General features: G+C 41.5%; 1 protein-coding gene across 5 annotated transcripts in view; it reads left to right on the top strand.

Moving 5' to 3' along the window:
* LOC122542930 (katanin p60 ATPase-containing subunit A1-like) overlaps positions 1-15,664 on the top strand; it is a 47,530-nt gene that overhangs the window by 15,008 nt on the left and 16,858 nt on the right. For 2 of the 5 annotated variants that reach the window (XM_043681078.2, XM_043681097.2), the window contains exons 2-4: positions 1,617-1,790; positions 7,578-7,729; positions 9,714-9,906. In XM_043681078.2, coding sequence (XP_043537013.1) covers positions 1,623-1,790; positions 7,578-7,729; positions 9,714-9,906 — 513 coding nt within the window. In that variant the 5' untranslated portion in view covers positions 1,617-1,622. Of the gene's footprint in view, positions 1-297; positions 495-1,616; positions 1,791-7,577; positions 7,730-9,713; positions 9,907-15,664 lie in introns of all 5 variants that reach the window. The other 3 variants (XM_087979061.1, XM_087979067.1, XM_043681091.2) reach the window with 3 other exon arrangements.

Below are 15,664 nucleotides of genomic sequence, written 5' to 3'. Positions count from 1 at the left end.
TATGACATATATGAATGATTTGGGTGAAAATGGAGATGAGTGGTTTAGTAAGTTTGCAGACACAAAAATTGGAGGAGTTGTGGATAGTGTAGAAGGTTGTCAAAGGATACAGTGGGATTATAATCAATTTCAGATGTGGGAACAATGAAATGGCAGATGGAGTTTAGATTAGATTAGATTCTCTACAGTGTGGAAACAGGCCCTTCGGCCCAATCAGTCCACACTGACCCTCCGAAGAGTAACCCACCCAGACCCATTTCCCTCTGACTAATGCACCTAACACTATGGGCAATTTAGCATGGCCAATTCACCTGACCTGCACATCTTTGGACTGTGGAAGGAAACCGGAGCACCCGGAGGAAACCCATGCAGACACGTGGAGCCTGTGCAAACTCCAAACAGACAGTCACCCGAGGCTGGAATCGAACCTGGGATCCTAGTGCTGTGAGGCTGCAGTGCTAACCACTGAGCCACCGTGCCATCCTTTAACCTGGGTAAGCATGAGGTGCTACACTTCGGGAGATCAAATGTTCAGGATATGTATACAGTTAATGGCAGGACCCTGAACAATATTGATGTACAAAGGGATCTTTGGGTTCAAGTCCAAAGCTCCCTAGAAGTGACCACACAAGTAGCTTAGGTGATAAAGAATGCGTATGGCATGCTTGCCTTTCTTGGTCGGGGAAGTTGTTTATAAGAGTCGGGATGTTATTTTGCAGCTTTATAAGAATTTGGTTAGGCCACACTCGGAATATTGTGTTCAGTTCTGGTTATCACATTCACGGAAAGATATGGAGGCGTGGAGAGAGTACAGAAGAGGCTTACCAAGATGACTTCTGGATTAGAGCATATACCTAGCAGGAGAGACTAGAAAAACTTGGGTTGTTTGCTCTGGAGTGGAAGAGGCTGAGGGGAGACTTGATAGAAGTCTATAAAATTGAGATGCATATTTAGGGTTGACAATCAGAATCTTTCTCCCCAGAATTGAAATGACTAATGCGAGGGGGCATGCATTTAAGGTGAGAAGGGGAAAATTCAAAGGAGATGTGAGGGGCATATTTTTTACAGTGGTAGGAGTCTTAAGTATGTTGCTGCGTTAGTGGAGGCAGTTGTGATGGGAGTATTTAAGGGACTTTTAGATAAGAATATGAATATGCAAGAAATGGGGGGATATGGGCAAGCAGAAGGTTAAGTTAATTTTGACATCACTTTGTGGGACAAAGGGCCTGTTCCTGTACTGTTCTATGTTCTAAGAATATCCAGGCCCAGATATAGTCACACAAGTAACGAATACAAATTAACCTCTGTTTTTGGTGTAAATAATTGAGGTAAGAATGTTAGCCAGGTAATAGAGTGCTATCTGAGGATCATTATTGTCTGCTTAGTTTTAGTTGATAGAAACCTTGGTGTGACTTAGTTCAGAGGAATAATGCAGTAGTACTTGATTATGTGTCTTGGGAAAAATATTTTTCTGTATGAGTAGCAATAGGAAATCCACTTTTTAATTTAAAATAGAGTGAAATTACTTTAGGATAGAACTTGTAAATATACTCTATGCTCCTGTAAAAATTGGTGGTTTCCTGAAGTTTTAAACAGTTTGTGTTTTTTTCCCATAGAATGCAATGAAAATGAGTCTCCATGAGATCAGTGAAAATGTGAAGTTGGGCAGAGAATATGCCTTATTGGGAAATTATGATTCTGCATTAGTGTACTATCAAGGAGTAATTGAACAAATTCAAAAATACTTGTCTTCAGTCAGAGATCCTTCATACAAGCAGAAGTGGAACCAGGTTAGAACCTCACTATTATTTATACTTATGTTGCACAACTTGTGCTGTATGGAATAATTTCTGATTCTGTGCTCACATTTGCAACATCTTAGTTGGAAACTGTTAATATTTGACACCAACAAAGTATAACCAATGAGTTGAAAATTCTTATCCATCTCCAGGGAAATTTTGCATTAACAGTTAAGCTGATCCTTAATTTCTTCTTCTCAAATGAACTTGTGCATTTGTCACCACTTGTGATTTCAATATTACAGCAGATCTATTGTCTTTGGTCAAGTACAAAATCGCCTCCAAGTTCCTATTGCTGCATGATTGCTTGTCATGCATTCTCCACACAGTTATTTGCATTATAATTGTGATTTGATTTTTCTGCCCCAAACGCACACCGTTCTCATTTTTAAGTGCATGATACCTAACCACAGTGCACTAAAATACATTAAAATATATTTGGTTCAGGTCTTCCACTGAGAATATAGTTGCTCCAACAGTGTATTGAGACCATATAGAGATTTGGTGCAGCTGAATCTCCGGAAATTGCCCTGGTTGTTGAAACCTCTGTGGTACCTTTATCCAACATCTGAAAATGCCCCAATGTTTTCGTTATAATTGGAGACTTTGGAGAGTTCTGACTGATTTAGTTTAATAGATATCCAAGAAATGTTAAACTGTTAAAACCTGCTTGAATTCCTGCGTAATTATAAAGCTGACCCCCGTTGCCACCACTGACTCTACCCTGAGTGGATTCAACCCAACAACTCCCCATGTGAACCTCCTTGAATCTGAGATTGTATTTCCTCCATTGTCGCTAAACTAAATTCTCTGTGAGACACACAGGCACACCCACTTTCCTGGAGCCTCAACTCTGTCCTCCTGCCACCTTACTGCTTCACCTACCCTCACTTAACCTTGTTAGTTAACTTCTCTCAGTACCCATATTCGTGGCTTCAGAATATTTATATCCTCAGACAACACTGATCCACTTCACTGCTGGCAGAGTAGATTCCTGGCCTTGAGTAGATGCCTCTCCTAAACGTTTGCACAGAGAGCTCCAAGGTAGGTGTATTTTTGATCTGATTAGGACAGAAAATAGGGTTTCCAATATTTTCAATTCTGATTGGAAGACCTGAGCCATTGTAACTTTGCTGAAGCTAAATGCCTGCAGTACAGGAAAGATAGTAGCAGAAAAATGACACTGTCCATTAAGTAGGTTACTGCTGTGAAATGCTGAGAGAGTTTCCATAGATTAAGTACATGAGAATATGGTCTGTCTTACATGTACCTATCTTTATGATCCCTTACCTCAGTCACAAATGACACACAATCGAAACTCCACATAATGGACCTTTGTCACAGTCACTTTTAAATGTAACTTTCCAGACAACATGTTGCTCAAAGGGCAGTGTACCTATAATATTTTGACTATCAGATTCTGAGTCATTCTTTTGGCCATGTTTTGCTGAGTCTGAACTGGCTAGTTGAGTGTAGTACTGACAGAAAATCTCAGTTTTGTGACTCAGTAAATGCTGTTGTTCATATTTTTTAATAATGTCAAATTCTTTAATGAAAACATAAATTGTTGGAGAAGCTTGGCAGGTCTGACAGCATCTGTGAACAGAAAGCAGAGCTAATGTTTTTGGTCCAGTCACCCTTCATCAGAGCTAGTGATAGCTAGGAAAAGGTGGTATATGTGCTGAAAGCAAGGCCTGGGAGGGTTAAAGGAGTAAGCGATAGGAAGGAAAGACGGGCAGACAAAGGGATAGATAGTGGATAGTGAAGGAGAGAGGAAAAAAGTTGCTTATGGGACCCTCAGTAGGTGAAAATGGGTTGAATCCTTAGAAACCCTGCAGTGTGGAAACAGGCCATATGGCCCAGCGAGTTCACACCAACTCTAAAGAGCATCCTACCAAAACTCTCACCCCTCCTCTATCCCTGTAACTCTGTATTTCCAATGGCTAATCTACCTAACTTATACCATCCCTGGACGCTATGGCTGTGCTGAAAGCAGGCCATGTGATGACCAAGCCTGTGGTGCACAGATGGATAAAGAACATGGAAGAAGGTGCTCAGGCCCTAAAATTATTGAAGTTGATATTGAGTACTGTAAGTTGCAGGGTCCCCAAGTGCGAAATAAGATGCTGTTCTTCCAACTTGCCCTGAGGCATGTTGGAGCACTATAGCAAGTCTGAAATAGAAATGGTGAAATGGCAGGCAACTGGAAAGTAGGGGTCATTTTTGCTGACAGAATGTGGGTGTTCTGCAAAGTAATCTCCTGGTCTACATTACAAGGATGTTGCCACGGTTGGAGGATTTGAGCTATAGGGAGAGGCTGAACAGCTGTTTTCCCTGGAGCGTCAGAGGCTGAGGGGTGACCTTATAGAGGTTTACAAAATTATCAAGGGCATGGATAGGGTAAATAGGCAAAGTCTTTTCCCTGGGGTCGGGAAGTCCAGAACTAGAGGGCATAGGTTTAGGGTGAGAGGGGAAAGATATAAAAGAGACCTAAGGGGCAAATTTTTCACGCAGAGGGTGGTACGTGTATGGAATGAGCTGCCAGAGAATGTGGTGGAGGCTGGTACAATTGCAACATTTAAGAGGCAATTGGATGGGTATATGAATAGGAAGGGTTTGGAGAGATATGGGCCGGGTGCTGGCAGGTGGGACTAGGTTGGGTTAGGATAACTGGTCGGCATGGACAGGTTGGACCGAAGGGCCTGTTTCCATGCTGTAAATCTCTATGACTCTGTGTAAAGGAGGCGGTGTGTTTGCTCACAACGTAAATTAGATTGAGTGAAGTGAAGTAAATTATTTCTTCACATGGAAGGTGTGTCTGGAACCTTGGATAGTGAAGAGGGAAGACATAACTAGGCAGATATTCACTTTCTGCAGTTACGTGGAGGAGGACTAGACAAGGGTATACCAGAGAGAATGGCCACTATGGAATGCTAATGGAGGGGAGGAGAGGATGTGTCTGATGGCAGCATCTCACTGGAGGTGGTGGAAATGGCAGCTTATGATCCTTTAGATGCTGATGCTGGTTGGGTGGAAAGTGCAGGGCAGTGCTATTTCTCGAAGTGAGCAGTAGTAGTTTGCAAAACCTTTGGTTTTACTTGATAAGCTTTCAAAATTTAATCTGTTTGTAGGAAATGGATGTGTATACTTTCTTCCTCACCTTAGCTCTTCCTTCCAAATACTCTGCCTACCCTTTTTCTTTCCAGTCCCATCTCTCTCTCTCTTTCTCTCTTCCCCTCTCTGCCCCCGACCACCCATGTTATCCATATAAACTGTTGATAAAATACGAAGCTATACCTGAAGGAAAAGGTTAACTCTGTAAACCTTCAAACTACTTTGAAAACCAGAAGCCCTTCAAAAAATGGTAATGCTTTCAGTTTCACTGATCAATGTAGTTACCCCTACACCTCGGTTAAAGTCCCACCTGCCCTAGAGCTGTCTAATAATATCTCTGAGCAGGTTGATTAGAAAAATGTTACATTCTGTACACTGCACATGCTTTGCACTATCCTTGGAACTGCAATCATAAAAGTTTCATTAGTAACCCCCTTCAATGATTAACAGCTGAGAGATGGACATCAATCCCATCCAAATCCAGGCATTGAACCGAGATTAACGCAACTGAACAAAACTGTAAATAAAGGTCACAAAAACATAAAAGACACCTAAATATTTGTTAGTGCCTTATCAGGATTATCTTTTAAATGTATTTATAACGTTGTAAATCTTGCTTTGTATTTTAGAAGTTCATGTTCTGAAAAAGAAAATGACTATTGTTTAGTGTTGTGGATTTCAGTGATTTCAAACTCTAAAATTCTGCATTGCTTGTTTTGAAGTTTTAAATAATTTACTTTGTCCAGTGGTTTATCATGGTTCTCACAGCATTCCTACCTGACAGACCTTCAAAAATGAGATGAGTGATCAGAGACTATGTTTCTGTTACTATGAAGAGCAAGACTGGTAGATGTAGGGAGTGACGAGAGAAGTTGAGGCTGTGGTCAAGAAAAATAAGGAGGCATATGTCAGGTCTTGACAACAGAGATCGAGTGAATCCTTAGAGGAGTTTCAGAACAGTAGGAGTACACTTAAGAGGGAAAATTGGGGGATGGGGGGTTGCAGAAAGGTCAGATGAGTTAGCTTTGGCAATTTGGGTTCTTCTTAATCCTGCAGTTATTCTACAAATGCACTAAGCATAATAGAGTAACTAGAGAGATAACAGTGCTCCTTGGAGGTCAAATTGGCTGCCTACGTGTGGAATAGCAGGAGATGGGTGAGAAGCTAAATGAGTATTTTACTTTAGCGGTTGCTGTGGAGAAGGATATGGAAGCTAGAGAACTTGAAGTAAATAGCGATAGCTTGAAAAGTGCATATTATAGAGGAGGACTTCCTAAATTGCAGAAGTGTGGATACATCCCTGGGACCTGATCAGGTGTACCCCAGAACTTTGTGGGAAGTTAGGGAAGTAATTTCCAGGCCCCTTGCTGAGATGTTTGTATCATCGATGGCCACAGATGAGGTGCTAGAAGTTGGCTAATGTTTTGCCACTACTTAAGAAAGACTGTAAGGAAAACCAGGGAACAATAGACCAGTGAGCCTGACGTCTGTAGTGGGTAAATTGTTGGAGGGGATCCTGAGGGACAGGATTTGCCTATATTTGGAAAAGCAAAGACTGCGGGATAGTCAACATGGCTTTGTGTGAGGGAAATTGTCTCACTAAAGTCTTTTGATGAAGTGACAAAGATTGATGAAGGTGGAGCAGTGGACGGTGTCTATATGGACTTCAAGGTGTTGGATAAGGTTCTGCATGGTATATTGGTTAGTAAAGTTAGATCACATGGAATAGATGGAAAGGTAGCCATTTGAATACAAAATTGGCTCAAAAGGAGGAGGGAATGGCCTAGTGGTATTATCACTGGACTGTTAATCCAGAGACCCATTTTCTTGGGACCTGGGTTTGAATCCCGCCACGGCAGATGGTGGACTTTCAACTCAGTGGAAATATCTGGAATGACGTGTCTAATGATGACCATAAATCCGTTGTCGGTTGTTGGGTTAGTGCATTGAGTATGGGAGTTGGGAGATCAAGTTGTGCTGTACAGGACATTGGATAGCCCACTTTTCGAATACTGCGTTCAATTCTGGTCTTCCTGCTCCGTGAAAGATGTTGTGAAACTTGAAAGGGTTCAGGAAAGATTTAGAAGGACGTTGCCAGAGTTGGAAAGTTTGAGTTATAGTAAGAGTCAAAGTAGGGTGGGGCTATTTTCCCTGGAGCGCCAGAGGCTTGGGGGGGAATCTTTTAGATGTTTATAAATCGAGGAGAGCCAAGATTGTGTTTCCCTGAGGTAAAGGAATCCATAGCTAGAGGGCATTGGTTTAAGATGAAAGGGAAAAGATTTAAGAGAGTCCTAAAGGGCAACCTTTTCACACAGAGGGTGGTACGTGTATGAAATGAGCTGACAGAGAAGTTAATGGGGCTGATACAATTACAACATTTACAGGTTTGGGGCCAATGCTGACAAATGGGACTAAATCAGTTTAAGATATCTGGTCAGCTTGGACGAGTTGGACCAAAGAGTCTGTTTTGTGCTGTACAACTCTATGACTATAATTACTTTTTAAAGTACAGTTGATGTTGAACACAGCAACGGTGCCCCACAGTCAGCCAATGAGATAAATGACAAGCTTTTAATTGTTAACCACGGCAGCAGGTGAACTCCCTGACTTGTATAAAAACTCTTAACTGAATCAGAACCTTTTGTTTGTTGCATATTTCAACAGGTATGGCAAGAGATAACTGAAGAATGTCAGCATGTCAAAGAGATTATGTCAACATTGGATGGCTTTAAACATGACAGTTCTCCATTGCAAGCAGTACGACATGAAGGACATGATTTAGAAGTCTGGTCATTACCTGTGCCTGTAGAGCGCAAGTATGTCCTGTAGTGTCTTGTGGAGAAAGTGAGGTCTGCAGATGCTGGAGATCAGAGATGGAAATGTGTTGCTGGAAAAGCGCAGCAGGTCAGGCAGCATCTAGGGAACAGGAGAATCGACGTTTCGGGCATTCCTGAAGAAGGGCTAATGCCCGAAACGTCGATTCTCCTGTTCCCTAGATGCTGCCTAACCTGCTGCGCTTTTCCAGCAACACATTTCCACATCTGTAGTGTCTTGGGTCTGTAGTATTCTAGAGCCTTGCATTAAAGGACCCGTGCAATTTAAATGATTAGCTGCAAAGTATTGTTTGAAATAGCAATTATATTTGCTTCGACACATTTTTTGAAAAAAATGCAAATCTCTATCTAGATATCATTAGTCATCATGATATAGAACATGAAGAGTTGAATTTAGAGAAATTATGTTTATACCATACAAATAAAAACGATGACTTTGGAATAAATATAAGCTTACCAATAAAATTAATCATGATTTGTAAAGAATAGTGCTCAGAACTTTATCTGCCCATGCTTACTCATCTCCTGGGATTCTGGATCTTGTGTTCTTCTTGGTTGCCAGAGCTTTAACCATTAGTTAGATAGAGACACAATTCCTGTGTTCATAATTACAAATGTGTTGAACAAAATATACATTGTGTAAGTTTTAGTCTTCATCTGTCTTCTATCAGTCGCAAAACTCTTGCATGTACAATGATTATGTTTATGACAAGCAAAAATCAACAAAGAATTGCAGCAGCACCTTAGCTTAGTGCTTACTCACAGTGCTGGGGACTGGGTTCGATTTCAGCCTTGAGTGACTGTGTGGAGTTTGCATGTTCTCCCCATGTCTATCGATTTCTTTCTGTCCAACTGTTCTCTCTGTCTTTGGGTTCTATCACTACCTATTGTTTACTCCTTAGCCCCTACCCCCATTCTAATTTCTGCATATAAACTGACATTTTCCTAGCTACAATTAGTTCTAAGAAAGAGTCACCAGACCTGAAACATTAACTTTGATTTGTCTTCACAGATGAGGCTAGACCTGCTGAGCTTCTGTTTTTTGTTTTTTAGTTTTATTCCTAACTGGGTCTACAACATTTTGCTCCATGGAATGGTCACAAAATCATTATATGAAACCACCTTTCAGAAACACTTTACCAGCTTTATTTGTTCAGTCTTTGTGAATAAAGAAGTCCCTCATAGCTAATATGTTTATTATAAACTTCAATAATTGCTTGTTTCAAGCTGTGTCCAGTGGTGTGCCTTTGGGGGCCTATGAATCACTCTCACCAGCAATTTTCTGACACTTGCTGTTCCTAATCGCCATTCTGTTTCCTAATTTTCTGAGGCCAAATCCTTTCTCTCTATTGTCCTTATGAATTGCTTAATATCAGGATTGTCATTCCTTCTTCATTCTCCTTGCCACTTCAAAATATTGTATGCCTGAAATATTTATTTCCTGAACATTACCTTATAATAAAGTCTCTGTTATGATGATTAGATCTAAACTAAGGGTGTCAAACCACATTGACCTTATATTGGCCAAAATAATAAGTTTTAGAAAATCTTATGTTATTCTAATATTTGTGAATACATTAGCTTTTAATGTCCATCAATATGAAGTCAATTTTACTTGTGTTTAATGTGTAATTAAATTTCTTTTGGAGAAATTGAAAGCAGCCATGGAACTACTGTGCCTGGCCTATTTGAAGGTGGCAGCTCAACTCCAGCCCTTTCCTGACTTGGTAGAACACAAAATATCGTGGCTGGGTACCATAATTCAGGATTCATAATGTCAGTAAATGGCAGGTGTCAGGCCTTATGAAATGCTCTGGTGGAGAGTATGTGCCCACAGGTTGGGCATCACTAATCTAAACCATTTGTAGTACTGTATATAGTTCTGGGTAATTATGTGCAGTTGATTTGCATAGAGAACATTATCTGAGTTTGTCCACACTGTGACTAATTTATGTTTCCCTGAAAGTAGACCATCACCACATCCAAGAAAACGACAGTCAACGCCTTGCAATGACCTTAGAGGTCCTCAGAAAGACCGTCTCGGAGCTCCAGTTAGAGGTTCTAGTCGTCCTGTACCCCGAATAGGAAACAGTGATAGAGTGAGATCAAACAAAGGAAAAGACAAGAAAGAAAATCAAAGTAAAGGAAAGGAAGACAAGGTATGTTTTATTACCTTAAAATATATAAGTAATTCACTTTACACTGTAGAATTACTTGTTTTAAGAAAATACTAGAAATAAATTGGGATGAGCAAGAAAATGTTTATCCTTTAAATATTTATATGTCTTGAGTGAAGATTTTTGTCACAATATTTTTCTGTTAGAGTAACAAGTGCTGCAACCTGATTTTCTTTAACATTCTTTACCTTGCCAGTGCTTTCTGTAGACTGTTTATCTAATAGAATTGCAAGGGAACTGGTGACTTGCAGATAATCAAATTATACCAGGTAGATTGTCTACAAAGGCAAGTCATGTTATATTACTATGCATGCTTTATTTTTAATAGCTGGCACGCAATTTTTATTTACACATACATGCAGCATCTGACGAGGGTTATAAATCAAAGATTGGAGCCTGGAATTCATCTGAAGTGCGGACACAGTTGTGATTTTTAAGAAGTAATCAGCATAATCATTTCAGATAAACAGCTATAAGCTGAATGATGAGTTCCTTTAGGAGGGGTTGCAGAGAAGGTGTTGGGAATTCTAACCAGAAGGAATTTCTCTTCCAATTCACATTGCTTAATGGAATTATTTAACTCCTAAATCATATGTTCAAATCAGAGTCATAGAGATGTACAGCACAGAAACAGACCCTTCAGTCCAACTGGTCCATGTTGACCAGACATCTTAACCTAATCTAGTCCCGTTTGCTAGCACTTGGTCCATATTCTTCAAAACGCTTCATATTCATATACCCATCCAGAAGATGCCTTTAAATGTCGTAATTGTACTCACCTCCACCTCTTCCTCTGGCAGCACATTCCATACATGCACCATCCACTGCATGAAAAAGTTGCCCCTTAGGTGCCTTTTAAATTTTTCCCCTCCCACCCTAAACCTATGTCCTCCAATTATGGATTCCCCCACCCCAGGGAAAGGACCTTATCTATTTACCCTATACATGCCCGTCATGATTTTATAAACCTCTATAAGGTCATCCCTCAGCCTCCGAAGCTCCAGGGAAAGCAGCCCCAGTCTATTCAGTCTTTGCCTGCAGCTCAAACCTTCCAGCCATGGCATCCTTAAATCTTTTTCTGACCCTTTCAAGGTTCACAGCATCCTTTCCCTAGAAGAGAGACCAAATTGCCTACAATATTCCAAAAGTGGACCTAACCAACAGCCTGTACAGCTGCAACTCCTATACTTAATACTCTGTCCAATAAAGGAAAGCATAACAAATGCCACCTTCATTATCGAATCTACCTGCAACTCCACTTTCAAAAAAGTATGAATCTGCACTCCAAGGTCTCTTTGTTCAGCAACGCTCCCTTGGACCTTACCATTAAGTGTATAAGTCCTGCTCTAATTTGCCTTTCCAAAATGCAGCACCTCACATTTATCTAAATTAAATTCCACCTGCCACTCAGCCCATCTGATCAAGATCCTGTTTAACTCTAAGATAACCTTCTTTGCTGACCACTACACCTCCAATTTTGGTGTCATCTGCAAACTTGCTAACTATAACCTCCTGTGTTCACATCCAAATCATTTATATAAATGACAAAAAGCAATGGACCAGCACCGATCCTTGTGGCACATCACTAGTCACAGGCCTCCCGTCTGAAAAGCATCCCTACACCACCACCTACCCTCTGTCTTCTACCTTCAAATCAGTTCTGTATCCAAATGGCTAGTTCTCCCTATATTCCCTGAGCTCTAACCTTGCTAACCAGTCTATTATGAGGAACCTGATGACTGCCTTACTGAACTCCATATAGATCAGGCACACTGCTCTGCCCTCATCAATCTACTTCTTTTACGTCTTCAAAAAAACTCAATCAAGTTCATGAAACATGATTTCCCATGCAGTAAGCCTCATTGACTATCCCTAATCAGTCCTTGCATTTCCAAATGCTTGTAAACCCTGTCCCTCAGGATTCCGTCCAACAATTCCCACCACTGATGTCAGGCTCACTGGTCTGTAGTTCCCTGGCTTTTTCTTACCACCTTTCTTAAATAGTGCCAACACATTCGCCAAACTCCAGTCTTCCAGCACCTCACCTGTGACTATCGATGATGCAGATATCTTAGCAAGAGACCCAGCAATCACTTACCTAGCTTCCCAGAGTTCTAGGATGCACTTGATAATGACCTGGGGATTTATCCACTTGTGTTTTAAGACATCCAGCATCATCACCTGTGTAATATGGTCATTTTTCAAGTCGCCACCATTGATTTCCCCAGATTCTATATCTTCTACGTCCTTCTCCACAGTAAACACTGAGGCAAAATAGTCATTTAGTATCTTCCCCCATCTCCTGTGGTTCCACACATAGGGCCCCTTGAAGATCAGTAAGACAGCCTATTCCCTCCCTAGTTACCCTTTTGTTGAAAGTTTGTGAGAAGATTTGTAGCTCGGGTGCTCTTTGCTGTGGTTCTGTTCGCCGAGCTGGAAGTTTTTGTGGCAAACGTTTCGTCCCCTGTCTAGGTGACATCCTCAGTGCTTGGGAGCCTCCTGTGAAGCGCTTCTGTGGTGTTTCCTCCGGCATTTATAGTGGCCTGTCCCTGCCGCTTCCGGTTGTCAGTTTCAGCTGTCTGCTGTAGTGGCCGGTACATTGGGTCCAGGTCGATGTGTTTGTTGATGGAGTTTGTGGATGAGTGCCATGCTTCTCGGAATTCCCTGGCTGTTCTTTGTTTGGCTTGCCCTATAATGGTAGTGTTGTCCCAGTCAAATTCATGTTGCTTGTCGTCTGCGTGTGTGCCAACTAGGGATAGCTGGTCGTGTCGTTTCGTGGCTAGTTGGTGTTCATGGATGTGGATCGTTAGCTGTCTTCCTGTTTGTCCTATATAGTGTTTTGTGCAGTCCTTGCATGGGATTTTGTACACTACATTAGTTTTGCTCATGCTGGGTATCGGGTCCTTCGTTCTGGTGAGTTGTTGTCTGAGTGTGGCTGTTGGTTGTGTGCTGTTATAAGTCCTAGTGGTCGCAGTAGTCTGGCTGTCAGTTCAGAGATGTTCTTGATGTATGGTAGTGTGGCTAGTCCTTTGGGTTGCGGCATGTCCTCGTTCCGTTGTCTTTCCCTTAGGCATCTGTTGATGAAATTGCGAGGATATCCGTTTTTGGCGAATACCTTGTATAGGTGTTCCTCTTCCTCTTTTTGCAGTTCTGGTGTGCTGCAGTGTGTTGTGGCCCTTTTGAATAGTGTCTTGATGCAACTTCGTTTGTGTGTATTGGGGTGGTTGCTTTCGTAGTTCAGGACTTGGTCTGTGTGTGTGGCTTTCCTGTGTACCTTTGTGGTGAATTCTCCGTTTGGTGTTCTCTGTCCCATCACGTCTAGGAATGGGAGTTGGTTGTCCTTTTCTTCCTCTCTCGTGAATCGGATTCCTGTGAGTGTGGAGTTGATGATCTGGTGTGTTTTCTTTTGTCCTTAATATATTTATAAAGTCCCTTTGGATTCTCCTTAACCCTGTTTGCCAAGGCTATCTCATGTCCCCGTTTTGCCCTCGTCACTTTCTTATTAAGTATACTCTTAATGCCTTTATACGCTTCTAACGATTCACTCGATCTCTCCTGTCTATACCTGACACGTTTCCTTCTTTTTCTTAACCAAAACCTCAATTTCTCTACTCATCCAGCATTCCCTACACCTACCAACCTTGCCTTTCACCCTAACAGAAATATACTGTCTCTGGACTCTCATTATCCATTTTTTAAGGCTTCCCATTTGTCAGATGTCCCTTTATCTGCAAATATCTACCCCAAACAACCTTTGAAAGATCTTGCCTAATACGGTCAAAATTGGCCTTCCTCCAGTTTAGAACTTCAACTTTTAGATCCTGTCTATCCTTTTCCATCACTATTTTAAAACTAATAGAATTATGGTCACTGGCCCCAAAGTGCTCCCCCACTGACATGTCAGTCACCTACCCTGCCTTTATTTCCCAAGAGTAGGTCAAGTTTTGCACCTTCTCTAGTCAGTACATCCACATACTGAATCAGAAAATTTTCTTGTACACACTTAACAAATTCCTCTCCATCTAACCCTTAACACTATGGCAGTGTTTGGGAAATTAAAATCCCCTACCATAACCACCCTATTATTCTTACCGATAACTGAGATCTCCTTACAAATCTATTTCTCAATTTCCCTCTGACTATTAGGGGGTCTATACTACAATCTCAATAAGGTGAGCATCCCTTTCCTACTTCTCAGTTCCACCCAAATAACTTCCCTGGATGTATTCCCAGGAATATCCTTCCTAAGTACAGCTGTAGTGCTATCCCTTATCAAAAACGCCACTTGCCCCCCCCCCCCCACCTTTTTATCCATCATATAGCATTTGTATCCTGGAACACAAAGCTGCCAGTCCTGTCCATTGCTATGGTTCCATGTTCTTAACTATGCTCTGAGTTCATCTGCGTTCCCTGTTCAGCCTCTTGCATTGAAATAAATGCGGTTTAATTTATCAGACGTACCTTTTTCTCTGCTTTCCTCTGCATGCACTGACTGTTTGACTTGCTCCTTTTCCCAACTGTACCAGTCTCAGATTGATTTCTTTCCTTATGGTCAGCATTCATAAGTAAAATCCAAAGTCTTTTATTCGTAAATAAGAAGCAAGACAGTAACTAGAGAAAGGGTTAGCCCACTCAAGGACAAAGGAGCAAAGTTATGCATGGAGTCAGACAAAATGAGATTTTTAATGAGTACTTTGCATCGGTATTCACTGAGGAGAGGGACATGATGGATGTTGAGGTTAGGGATAGATATTTGATTACTCTAGGTCAAGTCAGCATAAGGAGGGAGTAATTGTTGGGTATTTTAAAAGGCTGTTGGAGAAATTATCCAATTGAACAGAGGTCACAAGCGTGGATCGGGTGAAATTGACAAACTATTTATTCCAAGCGATATCGCTGGATTTCATTGAGGTTAATCTGCAAGCGAGGTGCCTTTTCAGTCTGAGCACCCTTTGTGGAGTTCCAGTATGTGAGAGGAGCCAGGCTGCCCTTAAGGCTTTGGGAGTGGTTGTGCTTATTGAAGGCTAGGAAGTCTATTGTCAGGCTGTCTCGGGAAGTGTATTTCCCAGTCTGGAAGTGGCTTGAATCATCTCCTGTTTGCTGCCTTGTGTCTTATTAGCCCTGTTTGGTCAAGGCTGAGGTACTCCTGAGTTGTTTCTGTTTTGGCTTAGGCAGACATGGTTCTTTATGCTCTTTATGGCTATGCTGTGGGTGGACAGGGTAGCGGATTTTAGATTAGATTAGATTCCCTACAGTGTGGAAACAGGCCCTTCGACCCAACAGGTCCACATTGACCCTCCTAAGAGTAACCCACCCAGACTCATTCCCCTACATTGACCCCTGACTATGGCAACTAACACTATGGACAATTTTGTATGGCCAATTCGCCTGACCTGCACATCTCTGGATTGTGGGAGGAAACCGGAGCACCCGGAGGAAACCCACGCAGACATGGTCAGCTGTGAATTTCGCTGTTTGTTTTTTTTAGTCTCACTCTGAAGTCCAGCGATACTTGAACTCAAATAGCAAAGGTAGTAACTATGCAGATTCACTGTTGTGTCAGGTAGCAGTATAGGTTTTTTTTCTCTGGTCATGTGGTCACTGCCTTTGTCTGTCTTCATCCTTTTTTAAAATGCAGTTGTTTTGACCTTTTGTCCCCCAAAGTTCCAAAACTATGCAACAGTATATAAAAAGTAATTGCTGCTCTTGGAATTCGTGAAAATCACCTCCGACACCTAAA

This window comes from Chiloscyllium plagiosum, unplaced genomic scaffold (genome assembly GCF_037043375.1).
Source record: "Chiloscyllium plagiosum isolate Xiang-an unplaced genomic scaffold, Cpla_swu_hap1 HiC_scaffold_3, whole genome shotgun sequence".
NCBI lineage: Eukaryota > Metazoa > Chordata > Chondrichthyes > Orectolobiformes > Hemiscylliidae > Chiloscyllium > Chiloscyllium plagiosum.
This window is presented reverse-complemented; position numbering and strand designations above follow the sequence as displayed.